At 46.0% G+C, this 20,520-nt stretch overlaps 2 protein-coding genes across 6 annotated transcripts; one reads left to right on the top strand and one right to left on the bottom strand.

Moving 5' to 3' along the window:
• Positions 1 to 4,146: 4,146 nt before the first annotated feature.
• LOC117854091 (AP-1 complex subunit gamma-2) lies at positions 4,147 to 14,301 on the top strand. Of its 5 annotated transcripts, none has more exons than XM_034736373.2 (19): positions 4,147 to 4,344; positions 4,434 to 4,736; positions 4,844 to 4,985; positions 5,455 to 5,628; positions 6,829 to 7,008; positions 7,342 to 7,496; positions 7,776 to 7,866; positions 8,286 to 8,449; positions 9,232 to 9,286; positions 9,747 to 9,869; positions 9,960 to 10,055; positions 10,504 to 10,631; positions 11,166 to 11,270; positions 11,369 to 11,658; positions 11,941 to 12,048; positions 12,125 to 12,202; positions 12,393 to 12,565; positions 13,559 to 13,663; positions 13,869 to 14,301. In XM_034736373.2, exons 1-19 carry the CDS (start codon positions 4,301 to 4,303, stop codon positions 13,962 to 13,964), a joined length of 2,610 nt encoding a protein of 869 aa, XP_034592264.1. In that variant the 5' UTR covers positions 4,147 to 4,300; the 3' UTR covers positions 13,965 to 14,301. The 5 variants fall into 5 exon arrangements, with proteins under 5 accessions (XP_034592264.1, XP_034592267.1, XP_034592265.1 ...); XM_034736376.2 differs by having other exon boundaries at positions 4,151 to 4,344; positions 12,128 to 12,175; XM_034736374.2 differs by having other exon boundaries at positions 4,151 to 4,344; positions 12,128 to 12,202.
• Positions 14,302 to 15,849: 1,548 nt separating this feature from the next.
• Positions 15,850 to 18,415, bottom strand: LOC117854094 (RING-H2 finger protein ATL46). The gene has a single exon (XM_072293059.1). It carries the CDS (start codon positions 17,188 to 17,190, stop codon positions 16,135 to 16,137), a length of 1,056 nt encoding a protein of 351 aa, XP_072149160.1. The 5' UTR covers positions 17,191 to 18,415; the 3' UTR covers positions 15,850 to 16,134.
• Between the last annotated feature and the right edge of the window lie 2,105 nt (positions 18,416 to 20,520).

Below are 20,520 nucleotides of genomic sequence, written 5' to 3'. Positions count from 1 at the left end.
AAAATCCATAAAAAGCTTTTAAATAGAAAATTCAAAGCAGTTTGTTTAGGCTTTCACCCTCGCTCCATCCAATCGAATAACGCTTGAGCTGCTACATGCACCGCAATAGAGCGTGCGATTAGAATAGTGAGTTGAGACTTTTGGAGCATCATCCCTCGACGACGCACGCTGTCGTGCCCGGCTTTTGCTCTGCACCCGCGCTCATCCTTCGGATGGCTCATAACACGTGAATGATTTTTGAGAGTATGGTTTGGTACTAACACATTAACACGTCAATGGAAATTTGAGTATAGTTCACGGAAATCCTACAAAAGTTTACAGCGTTTTGGACTCAATCAACGCCCACCTCAAACTCTGAAATCGATTCAGATTCGTAGTTTCGTACCGAAGGTAGGCATGGTTTCCTGCCTTCGTGGCGCCGCCTTTGAGAGCAGGGTTTTTTCCTCACCGCCTCAAATAAAGCCATCAACTGATCTGAGTTATCACAAACATGGACACGATGACGACGCCATCAAGCCGCGGCCGTCCACGCGCCCTACCTCGCCTTGAAGCACGTGACAGGTTCAGACCGTCCCGTCTTCTTCAGCGTCTCGGAGAAGAAGGCCATCGGCGTCGACGGCACCGGCGAGCTCAAGAACAGCAACATCTGGGCAACCCCGCAGGGCTGGGTCCTGGTCCGCGACGCCGCCGCCTCGTCCACCTACCTTCTCGACCCTCACAACCCTCGCACGAGGATCCAGCTGCCGCATCTGCCGGAGGACAACCTCCCTCCCGTCTGCACCTGCCTGCTCTCCGGCTACCCCGACGATCCTGCCAATCCAAAGGGGTGCCTCGTTCTCCTGATCGAGCTCGACAACCCAATCATCCGGTACTGTCGCATCGGCGGCGGCGGCGGCGACGGCGACGAGTGGGTGAAACACGAGTACGACATCGGGACTCTGGATCTACCCGAAGGCAGCAGCGAGAAGCTGGTCATGTGCTCGGTCGCGGCGTGCAACGGCAAGTTCTACTTCAACGGCGGCTTCGACGAGCTCGGCGTGCTAGAGTTCGGCGGCCCGGTGGCGCCGGCGTTCAGCTCGGTCGCCATCCGTGACGCCGTCGAGGAGCTCTTCATGGTCTCCTTGCTGTCGGCCACCGACCTCAACGTGTCTACCGGGTTGTTGCGCCCAGGATGGACTTCTCGAGGCAGGAGTGGCGCGAGGTAGGTGACATCGGCGGCAGAGCGTTCCTGCTGTCGCCGTGGTACTTCGGCGCCTCGGTCAGCGGGCGAGTGTTGGGATTGTCAAAATCTGAACACCTTCGAGCGCGTTCACACCGTATAAGAAATCCTTTGACCTCGCAAGTTTTACATCAAATATAAAGAGGCGCGGAGCCTTTCAAGCCTCGCAAGTTAAGAGTGTTGAACAAGTAGGGGTAACGGTGGAGTTCTATGAGAGTAAAACTCAATTACCTTCGAACGTCGTTAGTAGGTCTCAAGACTAACCTTGCAAGTTGCGCGTCGGCGGCAAGGAAAGCGAAACCCCTTTAACTTTGCACGCTCTATGGAGGCACCACTGATAGTAAATCTCGTATCCATGCATCACCTATACTCCTGAAAGGACTCGAGGGTAGTAATTGACAACAATAATGGCTAACTCCCACTAGGTTAACCTTCGAGTGTTCAGAGTCGGTTCCGGACACCGAGCTTTTATCTTTTTACTCTTTACTCAGAAATGATGCTCGAAGAAGAACTATGCGAGGTTAGAACCTCTCGACAAGACTCAACGAAGCAGGTGTCTCGAGGCTGGGCGTTCATCTCGGATCGCGGATGAAGCCTCGAGGTTGGACGATTGGCTTAGAACTAAGATGAAGTCTCGAGGTTAGACGACGGTAGGCGTGAGAAACGTGACCACGTAGAAAAGTTCAATTTGTACGTGTGTTCCTTTATGACCTTTATGTACGGCATATCATAGAGATACAATGGTTGAGAGAGGATATTTTCGAAATGTAAAGTAGATCATGGATCACTGTAGGAGGGGAGCTTTTCGGAGCAACGCTTTTTCAACTGAAAGGAACAACCAAAAGCGAGTGTGGGCCGGAGGCGAACTGCGTCTGCATGGCGTATGCGGAGACGAAGCGCCTCATGGTATTCAACGTGAAAGACGGGACAACGAAGATGCAGGACCTGGATGGAGCTCCGGTGTCTGAACTAGCGTTGTGGATGCTGCCTACGAACCCATAGATCGTTGCATAGGCTTTGCTTTGTGGTTTTCGCGTTGATGTTTATTTTTAAAGTGCAATGTTTTCTCTAGCAATTATTTTGTAGCCTGTTATGAAGAAGAGCCTTTACTAATAATCCTGTAAAACTTACAGATGCTTGCAAGAGTTGTTCGTCAGGACCGTCAAAAAAAAAAAGACCAGTCAAAAAAGAGTTGTTCGTCAGCAAATGAAACACATCTCGTTGCAGCAAATGCTTGCTGTCTTGCTGATGATTGTTAAAGTTCCACTTTCAATTCGTTACTGAAATTCAGGCCATGGCCGTGTATACCTTTCAGTTCTAAGAGCAAACAGTCCTAATTCCTGGTGGCTACTTAACCGTATGAACAAAACAGCCATGGCATAAGATTAAAACGGAAAAAAAAGGAAACAGCCATTACATTATACATGATTTTTTGAGCGACTTGTTCCTTTGATTACCCGTGAGTTTTCTGCTCACGAGGTGGTTCATACCTTCAGGAGTAGCAATATACTCGCTCAAGGTGAGGCTGTGTTTTCACTCAACGTGAGACCATAAAAAGTTTATTACTAACCCGCTTACGTTTTTTTAACTTTGTGGAGCCGGCCTGGTCAATTTAAATAATATGCTAAGATAAATTTGCATTTTAACATTCATCGTGACATGTATATGATATCACGTGAAATAAATTTATTTTCTGTAATTTAAGTTCCAAAACCACTCTTTGCTGCCCAAACAGTAAATGTTTCTACAAAACTCAAACAGTAAAAAAGAAATCCCCTTTTAAATTGTTACCAGTTCTCAACATATTTGAATAGGAGAGGTTAGAATTAAATATCTACTTTCTCCATATTATTTTAGTTTTGTTCTAAGTCAAGCTATCCTGTATCTGATCGAGTTTAGGGGGAAGAGTATCAACATGTACGGCACAAAGTGGTATCACAAAATATTGCCATATAAATATGAATAAATTTAAGATAGCTTGATTTGGAATGAAAATAGACTGACACTCCTTTTTATACACTTCAAACAAATCTAAAACGGACTTTTTTTTTAAGACTATGGCAAAGGTAAAATAGTAAATTTTATCAGCTATGTTTAAACTTGTCCTGAGTTCTCATCCCACATAGCAGTCCTTAAACTTATCCCGAGCTCTCATCCTAGTCCGGGTACTCTCGAAATGGACATAACAGTCCCAACTTGTCCCGAGATCTCATCCAGGTCCATAAACTTATACCGAGATCTCATCCATGTCCATAAACTTGTCCCGACATCTCATCTACTAAAACTTTGAGTTGGATTTAAACTTGGTTCCAAATCCTCATGATTTTTTTATCAATTTTGAATGAGATTCGAAATTGGTTTCAACTCGTGATTTTTGGATTGATTTCGAGTGGGATTCAAACTTTTAGGACTCAAATTGATCCAAAGTTTATGAGTATTTGAAATCAAGTTTGAATCCTATTCAAAATTGGTCAAAAATTCATGAGGATTTTAAACAAGTTCAAATCTCACTTAAAATTTTAGTGGATGAAACCTCAGGACAAGTTTATGGATCTAGATGAGACCTCCAGACAAGTTTAGGGACTGTTATGTGCATTTTGAGAATACCGGGAATAGGATGAGAGCTCAAGACAAGCTGAAGGTTTAGGATGAGAGCTCGGGACAATTTTAATGACCGTCATAGGCATTTTAAGAGTACCGGGATCAGGACGAGAACTCGGAACAAAACAGTTCAAGAACTGCGAGTGAAATTTACTCAGGTAAAATGACAATAACGCTAGCTGAATCGACTGCCTTTGTTTGTGCGGAGCACGCCGTGGGGGATCACGCCACTATAGGTCAGCACAGCGAGATCAGATCCCAAATGACCCCACTACTCCCCATGGACTCAACTAAACAAAACCGAAACACAAAGCAGGGGCCTCTTCGCAATTCCCACCACCACCACCACCACCACCGTCACCACCGCCCGCCCCCAGATCCGCCCGGCCGTCGTCGCCCTCCTCCTCCGCCCCCGCGGGCGGTGAGATCCCCCGCCGCCCCGCCCTGGATTCCGTCGAGAAGATCGTCGAGGACTTCGCCATGGACCTCGCCATCAACCCCTTCTCCTCCGGCACCCGCCTCCGGTGAGTCGTCCTCTGCCGCATCCACCTCGTCTCCTCCCCTCCGATCTGCTCGTGGCGTGACCGGGTCGGCATGGGCGTTGTTTCCACAGGGACATGATACGCTCGATACGCGCGTGCAAGACGGCCGCGGAGGAGCGCGCGGTTGTGCGGCGGGAGTGCGCGGCGATACGGGCCGCCATCAGCGAGAGCGACCAGGACTACCGGCACCGGAACATGGCCAAGCTCATGTTCATCCACATGCTCGGCTACCCCACCCACTTCGGCCAGATGGAGTGCCTCAAGCTCATCGCCGCCGCGGGCTTCCCCGAGAAGCGCATCGGCTACCTCGGACTCATGCTGCTGCTCGACGAGCGGCAGGAGGTCCTTATGCTCGTCACCAACTCCCTCAAGCAGTATCCGCCCCACCTACGCCTGCCATTTGTGTTCGCTGATGCTGTTATACGTTATTTCTGATTTATATGCTGATAAAAGAGAATTTGCTACTACTTAACGTGGGCAGAGATCTTAACCACTCGAACCAGTTCATTGTGGGGCTTGCACTCTGCGCCCTTGGCAACATATGTTCTGCTGAAATGGCTCGCGATCTGGCACCTGAAGTGGAGAGGCTGTTGCAAAATAGGGATCCTAATACAAAGAAGAAGGTACTCATTTCGACATGATAGTTTAACCCCTAGTGAAGTCTGTTCGGGCACTGTAACAATAGTACAATACTCCCATTCCAGTAGCGTAGTGTAACTCTCCTTATAATTCTACATATGAAAGAGTTAGCTATTAAGATGCTTCAAGGACCAGAATAATCGTTGCCATTTCACTATTTAGTTGATAACACCACCGAAACTATGCTTAAGAGGTAAGTGATAAAGTGATAGTGCTGGAAAATCATGCACATTTAGTTAATATACTGGCAGTCTAGCACCAATAAAATTGTCACTAACAACCCTTATTTTCTTTTTGAGTATTCTTGCCGCTGTCATCTCATAGCTTACACCCTGAGCATTTTCCCAGCTTGACATTTTCACCCTTCACCAGTACTTTATCATTTTTTATTAGCTTGTGAAATGTGTGTTGTGGAAAATTCTTGTTGATTCTCTAGCTCTTGCTATTTTGTAGGCTGCCTTATGCTCTATAAGGATTGTAAGAAAAGTCCCAGACTTGGCAGAAAATTTCATGGGTGCTGCTGCATCATTACTGAAGGAAAAACATCATGGGGTTCTTATATCTGCTGTTCAGCTTTGCACGGAACTCTGTAAAGCCAGCACTGAAGCATTGGAGTACTTGAGGAAGGTACAGTGCATGACAAGAGCAATGCTTTTTTTTCTTCCCTGGAGAATTATCTACACACATAATGCTCGTACTCTCAAAGTTAGATAGCAACAGCTGTTTATTTTCCATTACTCATTTGTGTTAATAAATACTGTTTATCCTTGCATGTTTTCCATATTAAGATGCCTGAGAAACTCAACCATTTTTGTTTTCATTCACACTAGTGAAAGAGACACTGTTAAAAGAATTTCAAGTTTTGTATCCCTAGTCCAAATTTATCCACTGCTTTAGTTTTGGAAACCTGGCATGATCTTTTAGTTTATGTGACCTATCTGTTGTCTTTACACACACTTAACTTTAAATAAGCTGGGCATTTTATGTATTTTTCCTTTTACCATCAACGAAATATAAGATGCTGTTGATTAATCATTCCTCTTATTTACTTGCCTCAATAGATCATATATTATGAGGTATCCCAGACACTGATTTCTAGGCAGACACTGCAGCATTTTGATCAATGCCATTCGTTAGTTTTCTGTTATCTATCTCGAAAGGCCTGTGAGCGATAGCATCATTAGAAGTGTTAGAATTGGATGCAGGCAAATATGGTCGTTCTTTGTTATCCAATGGCGTGCCTGATCTATGTTTGATGTGGGCTTTGCCCAGTAAGGTGGAACGTGTGTGTTTGTGGTGAGAGCGTGTGTTTTTGTGTGTGTATCTGTTCATGTTGCCCTCAGGTCATTGTGTACAGACCTTGGTAGCTGTAGAGAGTAGTAATGCGGTGTAGAATCACAGATGACTTGATAGATGGTGGGAGGTGTGGGATACACATGTACCACCCAGGTGCGAGTCCTCTTTGACTCGGAATTTAGGTGCTTGTTTCTTCATATTTACAATGGGACCTAGTTCCTGCTAGCCTGGTCGTTTTTTAAATCAGATGACTTGATAGGCAACACTAACAACCTCAGTTCTCACATCTGTATGTTCCACATCGTAATGCATAAATCTCAAAACTAGCCCCTGCTAATTTGGATGACTCTTTTTTCTTTGTATGCAACCATTCCCTATGCTGAATCTGCACCGGAATTTTTTTTTTCTTCTGTTCTGCCTCATAGATGATTTTTTTTGACATTGTTGTTGGATGATACCATGAAGATCATTGTGAATTTGCATGTTTTTTTTTGCGGCTATAAATGTTCTGACTAAGGCTTCTTGTTGCAGAACTCTCTTGAAGGTTTGGTCCGAATACTGAGAGATGTGTCCAACAGTTCATATGCTCCTGAATACGATGTTGCTGGCATTACAGATCCGTTCTTACATATCCGAGTGCTTAAACTCATGCGAACACTGAGCCAAGGAGATGCAGATTGCAGTGAGTATATTAATGATATTCTTGCTCAGGTGATGTGTTCATCTTTCATTCTATAATTGTACAACTACCAGAGCCCTTCTTCTGAATAATTACCACAACTCACGTATTACAGTACTATACAAAACTATAATAATATGAACTCCTAGTGGCACTACCCTGAGTAATTTGTAATTTGTTAATTTCGAATTGGTGCTGTTTCATCTAAATCTTGTTCAGTGAGTTACTGCTGTCACGTGTTAGATTCTGAAAACTGTGTTATATGATTGTTGATTTATTATTATTATTATTATTATTTTTGTGCCCTTTTCGGTTATCTTTGCACTTGGCATTCCTGATAATAAATACTTGGATTTGTTTTCCAGGTTGCAACGAAAACCGAGTCAAATAAGAATGCTGGAAATGCTATTTTATATGAATGTGTTGAGACCATAATGGGCATCGAAGCTACCAGTGGTTTACGTGTGTTGGCAATCAATATTTTGGGTAGATTTTTGTCCAACCGTGATAACAACATAAGGTAAATTTACTCTTTCTTTCAGCCAGCTGATATTGTGAACTATTTTTTCTTCATATTGGCCAAAATGGTGAAGATGTTATTTTTTTGGGGGTAGTTTGATGGGTAAGTTATTTGGTCTTGACTGTTCCTGTAGAATATGAGAATTATTGAGAGGCTTAGCGATTACAGTGCTATCTTCAGACAGCAAGAATGGACGGAATGCATGACTGAGTTTTTCTAATAGTAAAGTGCTTTCCATCTCTCATAATTAAATTCTTACTGTATATACCGCCTTTTCAGATATGTTGCCCTGAACATGCTTATGAAGGCCATTGCTGTAGACACACAAGCAGTGCAGAGGCACAGAGCAACAATTTTAGAGTGTGTCAAGGTAACCAAGTACACTTTGCCAGACTAATGTGATGTGTCTGTTCCCTTTGGCCCTTTCTTCTACAAAGTAAAATATGCTCATCATGTACAACTTTGGAACAATATTCACTTATGATAGTTTGCTGAGAGCTTGAGATAAGGGTCTGTTCATTTCTGCATATCTTGAGAAGACAGTTCTGCCCTTCTTTGTATTCTGTCCAGTCTGTTCTTAAATTATATGCAGAACAAGAGAAAAAATACTAGCTATTTGATCCATGTATAAGTCATTGTTATATTTTCATCCATACAGCTTAAAAGCATCCTCAACACACTTTCTATTTACCTGCCTTGCTTATGAATTTGTTCTATTGACCTGTCACTTCCTACTGGACTCCTAGCCTTCTTTTGTACTCATATTTTCAATCGCATATGAACTGTCAGGATGCAGATGTCTCCATTCGCAAAAGGGCCCTGGAACTTGTTTACCTACTTGTCAATGATACAAATGTAAAGCCTTTGACTAAGGAGCTTGTTGATTACCTTGAAGTGAGTGATCAAGATTTCAAGGACGACCTCACTGCTAAGATATGCTCAATAGTTGAAAAGTAAGTTGTTAATTATGGATCCAGCATTTCTCCTTGTTGTGAATGACCTACGGTTCGTGCAGTTGTGTTCTCTCTAGGTGCAATTGGAAGGAGGGGGGGGGGGGGGATCTGATGTGCATGTTCCTTTTTGCTCCAATGGTTACTGTATATCCACTGATATTAGATGTATATTGATTATTGAAATAAATTGACATACAATAAAGACATTTGGCTGTTGAGTACATGCTGCACTTTCCTCCGGTACCGTGTCTTTGTTGTCTCTTAGACAGAGGGAAGTGAATGGAATAAGGGAACATCATTCATTAACAAGTGAAGAATTGATTTGCTCTCATTTGAATAGTAGCCTTTCTTATCATGCCCATGCCCTGTTTTGATCTTGCCTAAAGTCTTTAAGCATGGTTCTTTTAGCATAATAATTATTATTTCAGCCTAATTTTCTGGATGCTATCACCTATCAAAATATATGACACATACATCATTCAGTTCTCTTTCCTTTGCAGTACGCTAGATGACAGGCTATGGTATAAATGTTTTAGTTTCCTAGCCACATAACTTGCAGCACTATGTTGTCTTCTGCTGCATTTCATGCTTTTATTCCTTTGCTCCCCTCCCCCCTTCTGCTGAACTACAGCTCATTTTTGGTTACTTAATTATTTTTTATCCATATCTGTGCTTGATGAGTTGTTTAGAATTTTGTGCTGGTATAGGATAAATTTTATGGAATATCTTGTTTACTTCCTGTTGATTTACGGGAAATTAATGGTTTGGCATTTTTTTGTTAGGTTTTCCCAGGACAAGCTATGGTACTTAGACCAGATGTTCAGAGTTTTATCACTGGTACGTGGAGCCATACAGTTATTATTACTTTCGGGACCCCTTCTATTTTTTTTGGCTCGATATTAATTCGACATCTATACAATTTTTCCTTACCTAATTACTGGAGTCCATTAAAACACTCTTGATGTTTTGTAGCCAAAGTTCTCATCCACAGTTTTAGGGGGTTGTGGTTTGTGCAATGTTGGCGATTTCTATTATAAAAGTTGCGTCTCCCACACCTTCCAGACGCGATAACTGCACCTGTAAAAAGACTCATGACCAACTTACTATACCAAAATTCCAATCGTCAAACAGTCATCATATTTAATCTAGCGTGCACCTCTGTTAATATATGATTTACCTTCAGCCAATCAAGTCTCTGAGTCTGTAAATGTATAAGCATGAATTTCTGCTGCACTTATAAATTAAAGAGTCTTGCATGCACCTTTACTTACTATATAATTTACTCTTATATTAACAGGCTGGAAATCATGTAAAGGATGATGTATGGCATGCTCTTATAGTTCTAATAAGTAATGCATCTGAACTTCAAGGATATTCAGTCAGGTCATTATATAAGGCATTGCAAGCATGTGGTGAACAGGTATTGAGAAATAATTAGTGTTCTTTGTACCGTATACTATTGGATTATGTATCTAATGTGCATAGATCTCTTCTATGTTGATATGTTTAGGAAAGTTTAGTTAGGGTGGCTGTTTGGTGCATCGGTGAATATGGAGAAATGCTGGTCAACAATGTTAGTATGTTGGACATTGAGGAACCGATCACGGTGAGTTGGAAGTTCTATTCTTGGTAGCCATCTCTATTTAGTGATACACTTTCTACTGAGAAGACACTGCACTGATAATTCCATTTTGTATCATTATGTATTCTTGTTACTTTTTCATGCAAATAATTTGTTATTGGACCGTTCCAAATTTGGTGCATGTAGGAAGTTGATAACTCCACGCTGAACTAGAATCTTCTCACAGTATCCTCCCTTGTGATCTTCTTGTGATTACTTATGTTAGCTATAATGGATGTCATCAGAAGTGACATGATCATTTGTTTACTTGCATGGCTGCATGTACGGTTGATTGGAGAATTATGACTTTATAGAGTTTATAGCTTAAGCCTCTTCCATTTGTTGCCATTTCTCTTTATGTATTTCATTTAGAAGCACTGCTCCTCAAATTTTCTAGTGTCAAACGGCTTGGCCAATTTCTGATCTTGTTCAGGTAACAGAATCTGATGCTGTGGATGCTGTAGAGGTCTATCTTAAACGCTACTCTGCAGATGTTACTACTAGGGCTATGTGTCTTGTCTCCCTTTTGAAGCTTTCCTCCCGGTTTCCACCAACCTCGGAGTAAGTTATTTTTGAACTGGACCTGTGTCATAGTGGTTTGAAAATACTCTGTACCGTAGCGGGACAACCTACCAATGACTCAAATGCACAGTTCCTTTTTCTATAAAGTAGCAGAGTTTTTATGTCTTGATTTGCATGGAGTTTGTTTTTAACTAGCCACGGTTAAAGGTTTTATATTCTATTTCTTCAATGTATTTTTGAATGAACCATATGAGCATACACCATCGTTAAACAAGAAAGCAGTAAGTTCTCAAATGCCACAATGAGAAATCAATAGTGCACAACTTTGTTTAGTAATTGGGGTCTGTAGACCATATAATTTCTTGTGAACTGGTTTCATCATCATCTTTCTCAGTAAGAACTATATAAAAGAGTTTATAGCACAACAATCTCGCCATTCACTTTGTGTCTTTAGCTTTGTTTACGCGCAATTCAGCTTTGTTTCAAGTCTATCTTTGTTCCTTTGTTTTTTATGCCTTGAATCATTTGTAAAGTGATTGTCTTCATCATTCTTTTTTTGTTTTGTGTTGCCAGGAGGATAAAAGAAATAGTTGCACAGAATAAAGGGAATACTGTGCTTGAATTGCAGCAAAGATCTATTGAATTCAGTTCCATTATACAAAGACACCAGTCTATAAAGTGAGTGGCAGATTTTGCAATTATTGAGTATACTTTTGTATTACTATATTTTTTTGTTAAAATGAATGGTAATCTGGATGATGCTGGTGTATGTGCAGATCATCATTGCTTGAACGGATGCCTGTATTGGATGAAGCTAATTATTTGGTGAAGAGAGCTGCTTCTATGCAAGCCACGGTTTCATCAGTAAAATCAGCTCCAGCAGTCACTCCTGGAGGCCAACTTAAGCTTCCAAATGGTGTAGCAAAGCCACCAGCAGCTCCTTTAGCTGATTTGCTTGATTTGAGTTCTGATGATACCCCAGTGACTACCTCGGCCCCTACTACAGCGCCTAATGATTTTCTACAGGACCTTTTGGGCATTGGCTTGATTGATTCATCCCCTGCAGGTCTTACTCTCGCCTATTTACATTTCATAAGGATTTGCTTCTGTTTCTTCTTGGTTTGCACAGGCAAAGCAAGTTATGCTTTATCACATATTAATCTTTGGGCACATAGTCCACACTTGGTTTTAACTATGCTAGTAGTGCATAATTTGCTGTCTTATAAATAGGATTAAACCTTGGTTTTAACTGGCAATTCCAAACCGGTATTGATATGATATTATGCTGTTTGTGGTGACATCGTTAGTGCAAGTGTTGCTTATGAGTCTGTTTTGGTCCTATGTCTAGGCGGAGCTCCATCTACAAGCACAGACATTCTAATGGATCTTCTATCTATTGGTTCAACTCCTGTACAAAATGGCCCACCAACATCGAACTTTATCCCTCCAGGCATAGGTAAAATAATGTGATGATTAAGTTGCCAATTTGTTTGAGTTTTTTCATTTGTGCTTATTTATCTAACACCTTGCAGCAGAAACCAAACCTGTTCCTGTTACACCTCAAGTTGTGGATCTTCTTGATGGTTTGTCCTCAAGCACATCTCTTCCTGGTTATCTCCTGTTACTTGATTATCCGACACAATAGAAAGTTGCAAGTACCCCCCGAAAAGTCACCAAGTTTGATTTCTTTCCATATCAAACTCAAGGTGGCTTCAAAGGGTGGTTTTGCATTTTTCTACTAATTATATAACATTCTTGATAATGACAATTTTTCTGTTACTCAATTTGCCTGACCGCCAGATGGAAATGCAGCTTATCCCACAATCACAGCATTCCAGAGTGCAACCTTGAGGATCACATTCAGCTTCAAAAAGCAGCCTGGGAAACCTCAGGAGACTACAATTAATGCTACCTTCACAAATTTAGCAACTACCACATTCACAGATTTCGTCTTCCAGGCAGCTGTGCCAAAGGTAGTATTCACCTCTGACTCTTGCTCTCATTACAAACACCAGTTGTTTTAATAAAAAGTTGGACTTACAAATCAACTTGCTTAGTTTATGCTGTAGATCTTGTAATCACTCAACTGATTGTTATTGCATCAAAAGCCATATATGTTCCTGGTAGGTTATAGACCTTTTGTTGCCAAGCATTGCTATCATGGTTAACATTGGATCCAGTTAGTAAAATTGTCTGTAGAAATTGTTAGCATATAAATTGTTCATAACCAACATTAATAAGGCGTCCAGGCGCTCAAAGGATTCTGGGCGTCCCCGTCGCCTAGTAAAAAACAGCAAGAGACCGGAAGGTAGGAGGAAGAATCGAAGGGAAATCAAACAAAAAAGGCCCAGCAGCTGCCGCAGCTCCATCCCTGCTAGCTCCGGCGCTGGCGTCTGATGCAGAACCCACTCCGGTCAGCTGCCGTGGTCGATCTGAGAGGGTGCAGGCGCACAACTTCGTGGGGGGTGCAGAGAAGCGATACTGAGGAGGATGGCTGGAGGAGCTGTGGGCAGCAGGAGTGCAAGGAGAAACAGAGGGAGAGGAGGAAGCGAGGGGCGGTGCCAAGGAGAAAAAGGGAGAGGGTGAAGCGAGCGGCGCACGGAGAATAAGCGAGCGGCGGCGGCGCGGCGCTGACCGAACAGGGAAGGAGAGAAGGGTCGGGGAGTCTTATCCACAAGCCAAGGGAGGGTTATATGGGCTGTCTGGTGGGCTGGGCCAGCCTCTTGCATCCCCTTCCCCCTTCTCATTTTTTTTCTTTTTCTTTTTCTTCCCCCTTCCTCCTGCTGTCTTGCTGTTTCTCTGATTTATAAGGCGTCGCCTTGCTCGCCTTGTTAGTGCCTAGGCGTCGCCTAGGCAGTTAGAATATGGTCCAACGCCTTGCCTCGCCTTACCGCCTTAAGAACTATGGTAGTTTCCTAACTCTAGATTTGTGTAGCTCATTTTTGTTGTCCAAATTTGTGTTCCAGTTCATCCAGTTGCGTCTGGACCCAGCTAGCAGCAGCACTCTTCCTGCCAGTGGAAATGGGTCAGTTACACAAAGCCTCAGTGTTACTAACAACCAGCATGGACAGGTATATCTAGAGATACCCCTCTTAATGACTCTTAGCATTTTTTTCTGCTTTTCTTTGACTTCTGAACCAATTTGATAATTGAAAGTTTACCTGATGCACTTCTTTTGGTTTGTTAAAAAGTTGTTTATATTTCTGCTCTTCAAGTAGAACAATAATGTTTGTTTTTCCATTCCGATAATCTGATTCTGGATCGTTTGCTTCATAGAAACCACTTGCAATGCGTATCCGGGTGTCTTACAAAGTGAATGGCGAGGACAGGCTAGAACAAGGGCAGGTCAGCAACTTTCCTGCTGGGTTGTAGTGCTCCACCTGTCTATAATGTTGCGGTTGCTCTTTCAGCGTGCTTCAGGCAAGGCGTTTCCTTTCTTGTTCTTAACCATTTCTCTCACTTCTGCTTGCCTGTTAGTGAGTTGTGTACACTGCTAGTTGGTTTTTGCCATTCATTCTTGCTTTATATATAGTGTACAGTAGATGGCAGCGATTAATGTTGTATCCTCAGTTTTGCCGGAATGTATTCATATGTTGGTGTATATCATACCGAGGGTAACCAAAATTTTCACCCTATCCCCTCATATCAAGCAGCAAAGAAATATGTTGTATCATGATTTCACCCCCAATGTAATTATTTATTTCTCGAATCGAGCTCGTGCAGACTTATTATTCAGAGACTATTTTTTGTCCCAAACTTTAGCACCTCTTCTCGAGCCATTCAAGGGCGACTCACAGAAATTTTCACCTTGGCACACATTAACTCTATTAGAATTTGAACACTGGTGGGTTTTACTTTTACCTAGGAAGTGCAGATAAGTTTGGTCTGATTCGATGGTCCTCAACTTTATCTGGTTGCACGGAAAGCGTGATGTGTGCGCACTCGAGTTTTTCTCGGTGCAATTGTCAGACATTTGCGCTGCCCATGATCCTTCAGTCAACATCAGACTGATTGCACGAGTGCAGTGTGGCAACGTCACTACATCAGCACAGTTCTGTAGCAGTGCTTGTCTCCCCTGCTGGCTTGCTCTAGACCTCTGGTACTAACTGCACTCGGAAGCCTTTAATGTCATTTGTCAGTCACTGGCAATTAGCATGACAAACCTAGCCACACCCCACAGGCCAAATATGTCAAAGCCGAAGCCTCCAAGTCACCAACTCCTTTCATCTCATGACACGAACACACACACGCAATTAGTCAAGCTGCACCCGCCTGGTCGACCAGTGCTAAATGCTAATCGCACAGCCGCGCAACGAGCACATTGAATGCGCACTGTGATGGCGAGGCATCTTTGCCATCACCATTGAAGGGTTAGCAGTACTTGCTGCCTGTTTAATAGTGGATACGGACAGGGTAACCGCACACGCTTAGGACCAGCGGCCTCACATCACATGCCCCTGCAGTCAAGAGCCCTAGTAGACGATAAACACGCCCTGTACAAACCACAAAGCTGTGCCCATCTCTTTCACGGGGATTCAGATTTCAGAAACGACGCTCCAGTCCAAGTGCTAACAAGCATGGACGTGTCTGGTTAAGTATGGTTATCCTTTTGGTTTCTTGCAGCCGTTTTTCTAATCGGGCTGCTGCAGCTTTTTATTGGGCGTGTAGCGTAGCGTACTGCTGGTGTAGATCGCCTGCAGAGTCTGTGAGCAGTTTGGCAGATGCATCCGCCGGACCTGTCACGGAAGCCAAGCCAGCCATGAAACCCTCTCCTGTAACATCACATTACTCGCACAGTCGCAACGTCAGTGATGGAATGTAGTAAGCACAATACCGTGAGCTTTCAATCCTAACAAAGCTGCTTTGATTTTGTCATCTCCATGACCTAATTTTTGTGGCACTGGAAAATTGGAGTGGTTGAGTACTTGAGCTGGACTGGAATGAGTCGTGCACTGTGATTTTCTCTCTGTTTTTTTGCGAACCTTTCGCACGTTATTTTCAAAGAAAGGTCCTGAATTACATTGATTTCTATGCGTGCAAATGTACGGTCACTTGTGCTTTACAAGTCCTGGTGATGCTTGAAGATTGAGCAAGGGTACTATACTGTACAAGCACTTGCTTGCTAAGACAAGAATCTGCCATTAAAACTAATAATCCTCCCCAGCAGTGTCCTCACAATAAACAAATAAACAAGTGACCTGCAAGCTCAAAATTAACTAATGATCACGGAATTGTACCTCAACTCGACAACAGCAACTTTGTCTCTGCGATAACCTTGCAGTAAAACTTTTTTTTTTCTTTTTGGTTAAAGTGTCACTGAAATGTGAGGAGAGACACAAGTGACTGGCAAATGAACGAAGTATAATCCGCACACACACAGAGTTCATCATGCACCTAGAAAGCTAAGATCACGGCCACCACACGCAAATGTGATTTTGTAAGAGGAACGAATGGCTATGAACAGATTCAGCGGTTAAAAGGGCGAGCCAAATCAGCTCAAGGAAGGTTGGAGCACGCACCACCACACACGTTTTCTCTGCCGTCACGAATCCCCGGGGCTCCGCCTCTGCCACGGCAACCGGCCGTTCATCGCCGGCGAGTCGTCGGACGCGAGCACGGGCAGCTTCCCCTTGCCGTTCCGCGGCCACTGCCAAATCTTGGACACCGAGAAGCTGTCGCCCTTGCTGCCGGCGCCGATCCTCTTCCCCTCGGTGCCCGCGGCGGCGGCGGCCTCTGCGCCGGCGGGGTTGGCACCGACTCCTCTGAGCCTGGCCCCGGCCCTGCCGTGGCCGTCGCCGTGCCTCCTGTGGACGGACAACTGCAGGCTCGCCTCGGCGAGGACGTACTGGTAGGAGCCCATGGAGTAGCACCGCCTGGCGTCGAGGCTGCTGCTGCTCGTCTCGCCGGCCTCCCTCGTCACAATGCCGGCGCCGTCGTGGACGGGGCCGGGCGCCGCCCTGGACAGGCTCGTGAACTTGCCGAGGCGCACCGGGAGCACGGCGTCCTCGTGCTTCCACCCGCCCTCGCCGTGGAGCGCGTCGAGCAGCGCGGCCGCGGCGTCGTCGTCGCCGAGCGCGCACCGGCAGAGCGGGCACGTGGAGTTGGAGAGCAGCCAGGTGTCGATGCAGTCGATGTGGAACGCGTGCCCGCACAGCGGCAGCAGCCGGAGCCGGTCCTCGCCGGCGAACTCGCACAGGCAGACCGCGCAGTCGAACGGCTCCTTGGCCCCGGCGCCCACCACCTCCCGGTACAGGAACACCGGGAGAGCGTCGATGACGTCCTGGTCCAGCCCGGCGTCGTGCAGGTGGAACAGTTGCTGCAGCTGCCTCTGCAGCGCCGACTCCTCCCCGCCGCCGTCCACCCCGTCGGCGCCGCCCTCCCCCGCCCCTTGCGCGCGGCCGCGCCGGCGCAAGCACCTGACCAGGAGATGCAGGAGCCCGGACACGAGCAGCACCACGGCCACTATCACCAAGACGAACAGCACCGCTGGGCTAATCCACGAGCCATGGCCCCCGGAGGACGACGCCCCGCCGCCGTCCTGCTTCTCCACTTCCCCGGCGACGGCGAGGCCCGTGGCCAATCCTAACAGCAGCAGCATTTCCTTCCTCTTCTCCTCGTTGCCCCGTCTGCCCCGGGCAACGCGCTGCTCATTTCGTGTACTAAACCCCAACGCCTTTTTGAGCTGAGCTGAGCTGAGCCGGAGCAGCTAGTAGTGGTAGCTTCTCGGTTGCTGGCAACTTGCAGGAGGTGCAAGGATCCAAGCAATTAGGCGATGAGGGAAAGGCCAAGGCCAAGGCTTGTGAAGCGTGACAAGCCCATGCTTATATGCAAAAAATGGGGGGAACACAAGTCACACGGTCACGCAAGCAACCAAACCAACCCAACAAAAGCGGCAGAGCATACGTGTCTTTCTTTTGCGAGCTGCAAAGGTAAAGGACTGAGCTACAAGTCCACTAATCCTGCTCTTTTCTACCGACATTTCGCATTACACCAAACCATAACTTTGGAGACTGCTTTTTTACATGTTTTTCTCTATTTTTCAAGTGATGAAAAGCTGAAAACCAACTTATTTCAACCAACATGCCATGTTTACATCTACTAATAAACTTACATCTTAATAAAATGATGATTTAGAGACAAATAAAGCAGGTGGCAACCACATGATTTTCACATAAAAAAATCTTGAAATTCGTGGTTATCCGAAGGGCCTCCAAAAAACTTATTTTCGTTCTATGAACTTTAAGGTGTATGAAGTCTCATAGTAAACTCTTGCAGGCTCAGCTCCCAAAAGAGAAAGGGAGACTTTTTTATAGGTTGGCGTCGGTTTTGCCGACGAAAAGCAACGAAAAAGTGATAAAGAACGAAGGAACAAAGATTTGATCTCTGGACCTTTCTGCAAGGTTGCTACTGTGTTCTTTTCTTCTCACTCACCTTTGGTCTTCCTCCAGCTTTGGAATATCACACGGGGGGCTGACCAGGCCATGAGGCGGCTGCGGTTAGAAGGCCATTGTCTTCAGCAAAAGGCGCACGGTGCGAGGAACCCGGGCCGCCGCCGATTGGGATGGCTCGCGGCCGGTCTTGTTCTCTCCAGTCTCCTCTCCTCGTGTGTTCGTGGTGCAAAGGAGAAGACAGAAAAGCAAGAAATGCCCGGGGGAGGGAACGGGCGAAAAAGGGAAAGATGATGGTGGCCGGTGATGGCGATCGCCGTGGAGCGTCGCTTGCGCCGGTGGAGGGGTGGGGGTGGATGGCAGCGGCAGCGGCGCTCGTTTTCAGTGGAAATTCGGGGGGAGATTTTTCTGGTGTCGGATGAGATGGGATCAGGGTTCAGGGTTTGCGTTTGTTTATCCGTAGAAAATTCAGATTTGTGTGATGGGGCTGGGGGAGTGGTTGCGCTGCGTGTGTGGCGGCTCGACTTTCTCGCGCTGTCTCCAACTGTGACGATGCGCGCCAGGGCCGCGTTGCCATGCCGCACGTGTGGGTGTGGCCGAGGTCCAGATCAGATCCCCACGCTACAGTACTTGGGTTGGCAATCAGCTTCGGAATTTGGGGCCAGACAGAAAAAGGTCTGGACAAACACTGCAACGCTGCAAGCTACAATCACACCTATAAACCCTGCAATCGCATGGATAAATGACAATACTTACTGAAAGATCATGTACTTTATATACATCATACCGTATATTTGATCTTTGATCTAGCACCTGTGTGTCTTTCAAAAAAAAAGAAGATCTAACACCTGTAGCCTATATTTGCACAAGAAATTCTGCAGTGGCCGTGAGGTACCATTGAACCTCTTGGGTTGGAGTGACAGGTAGGAGTGTGCATTCTCATTCTTCCACGGCTGACGGCTCACGCTCACCCAACCACTATTACAGACGCAAATCGCAGTAACGCAGGTTCCTGCCTAAAGATACCCACAACAGCTCAACATCTGGAGACTGGAACCCAAGAATTTCGCATCCACCAACAACCGGCGCGCATGGCGTCTGCTTGTTCCCCACAGGCCACATTGTTGGTGCCGCCGGGCCCCTGCTGGCGCGTTGACGACTGCGGCACAGCGGCAGCGTCATCCTCCAGCGATTCGGTCTGTTGGGGGCAGCCGGGCAGCCTCCCCCACCCCGTGCCGTCCCGTCCGTCCATGCGCCGGAGTCCCCGTACCCGCCAGTTCGTTCCCTGCCGGCTGTCGCCTCGACGCCTCGTCCTCACTGTCGCTGTGTGCGGATGTGTGTGCCACCAAACTACCAAGGTGAGGCGCAGCGCCGCAGCGGCGCGGGGGAAGGAGTTGTAGGGGGCCCCGACCCCGAGCGGCCGACGGGCCGACCCCTGACGGGTCTCAGTGTCTGGCTGGAGCAACGCGCTGCTCAGCGCCCGTCGCCACGCCACGCTAGCTTTATAGCTTGTGCTGTGTCCCATTCCCATAGCCTGCAGGTTGCAGCGGTGGCAGTACCCTTTCATCTCAACTGTACATTCGTACGGTCATCGCTATGAACTGGCAGGAAATGCCGACTATGGTTGGCCGGCCGGCTGTCACTTCATTACATTCAGGGAGGTCGCATCGCAGGCACGCCGAACGCCGTACGTCCAATTGAAAGTGAGATCTGCATGGGTGGGTGTGTGTGTGTGTGTGTGGTGGGGGGGGGGGGGGGGGGGGGGGGGGTGGAGGATGGGATAAGCTCCTGCTTCTGTCCGGGGGGGTGATGGGATGGGATAGTGCTGAAGCTTAAACGGAGTACTAGACTGGACCTGGACGTCGCGAAGGGTGACCATTAATGGCTAGTTACCATCAGCTGGTGATCACTATCCTGGCCATGGAACAGGGGCGGTGTACTAGTGCACTAGTAGGAGTCCAGGCGCCCTGCTCGCGGCCGGGGTGGCAAGCCGGCAAGGACAGCTCATATTGTGATCGAGGCGCCTGACCAGGGGCGGACCTGCATGGAGTCGAGGGAGGGCACGGGCCGCCACTCGGTTTTCTATTTGCAGTCGACATGCTCGGTTAGCAGGACTTTACATTTAGCCTTTAAAACTTCTCCCACGAAAAATGTTTATACGACTTTCAAACCATCCAATAAAAGTCTTCATAATACCTTCTAGCCCAGTTAATGAATCGATCATTTACTCTTACTATCGATGCCCGAGCCAGACTTGCTAAATAAAAAAAAACTAATAGGTTCGACAATTACTGCAAGCGTGCATGGATAATTAATTCTTCTCGGTAATCCATCCAATTAAGAGCATTTGCTACTATCTTATCTAAAATTTTCTAAACGAACAGTCTTTATAGGACGGAGGGAATAGGTCATGTTTATTGAAGTTTTAAAGGCTCCGTCACTCATTTTCCAGGCTAGGTCCACCCCTGCGCCTGACTGCTAGTGTTTGGGGTTAGGTCGCCCGTCCGGAAGCACAGAGTACGTCCGATGAACGCCACTAG

Source organism: Setaria viridis, chromosome 4, assembly GCF_005286985.2.
Source record: "Setaria viridis chromosome 4, Setaria_viridis_v4.0, whole genome shotgun sequence".
Taxonomy (NCBI): domain Eukaryota; kingdom Viridiplantae; phylum Streptophyta; class Magnoliopsida; order Poales; family Poaceae; genus Setaria; species Setaria viridis.
This window is presented reverse-complemented; position numbering and strand designations above follow the sequence as displayed.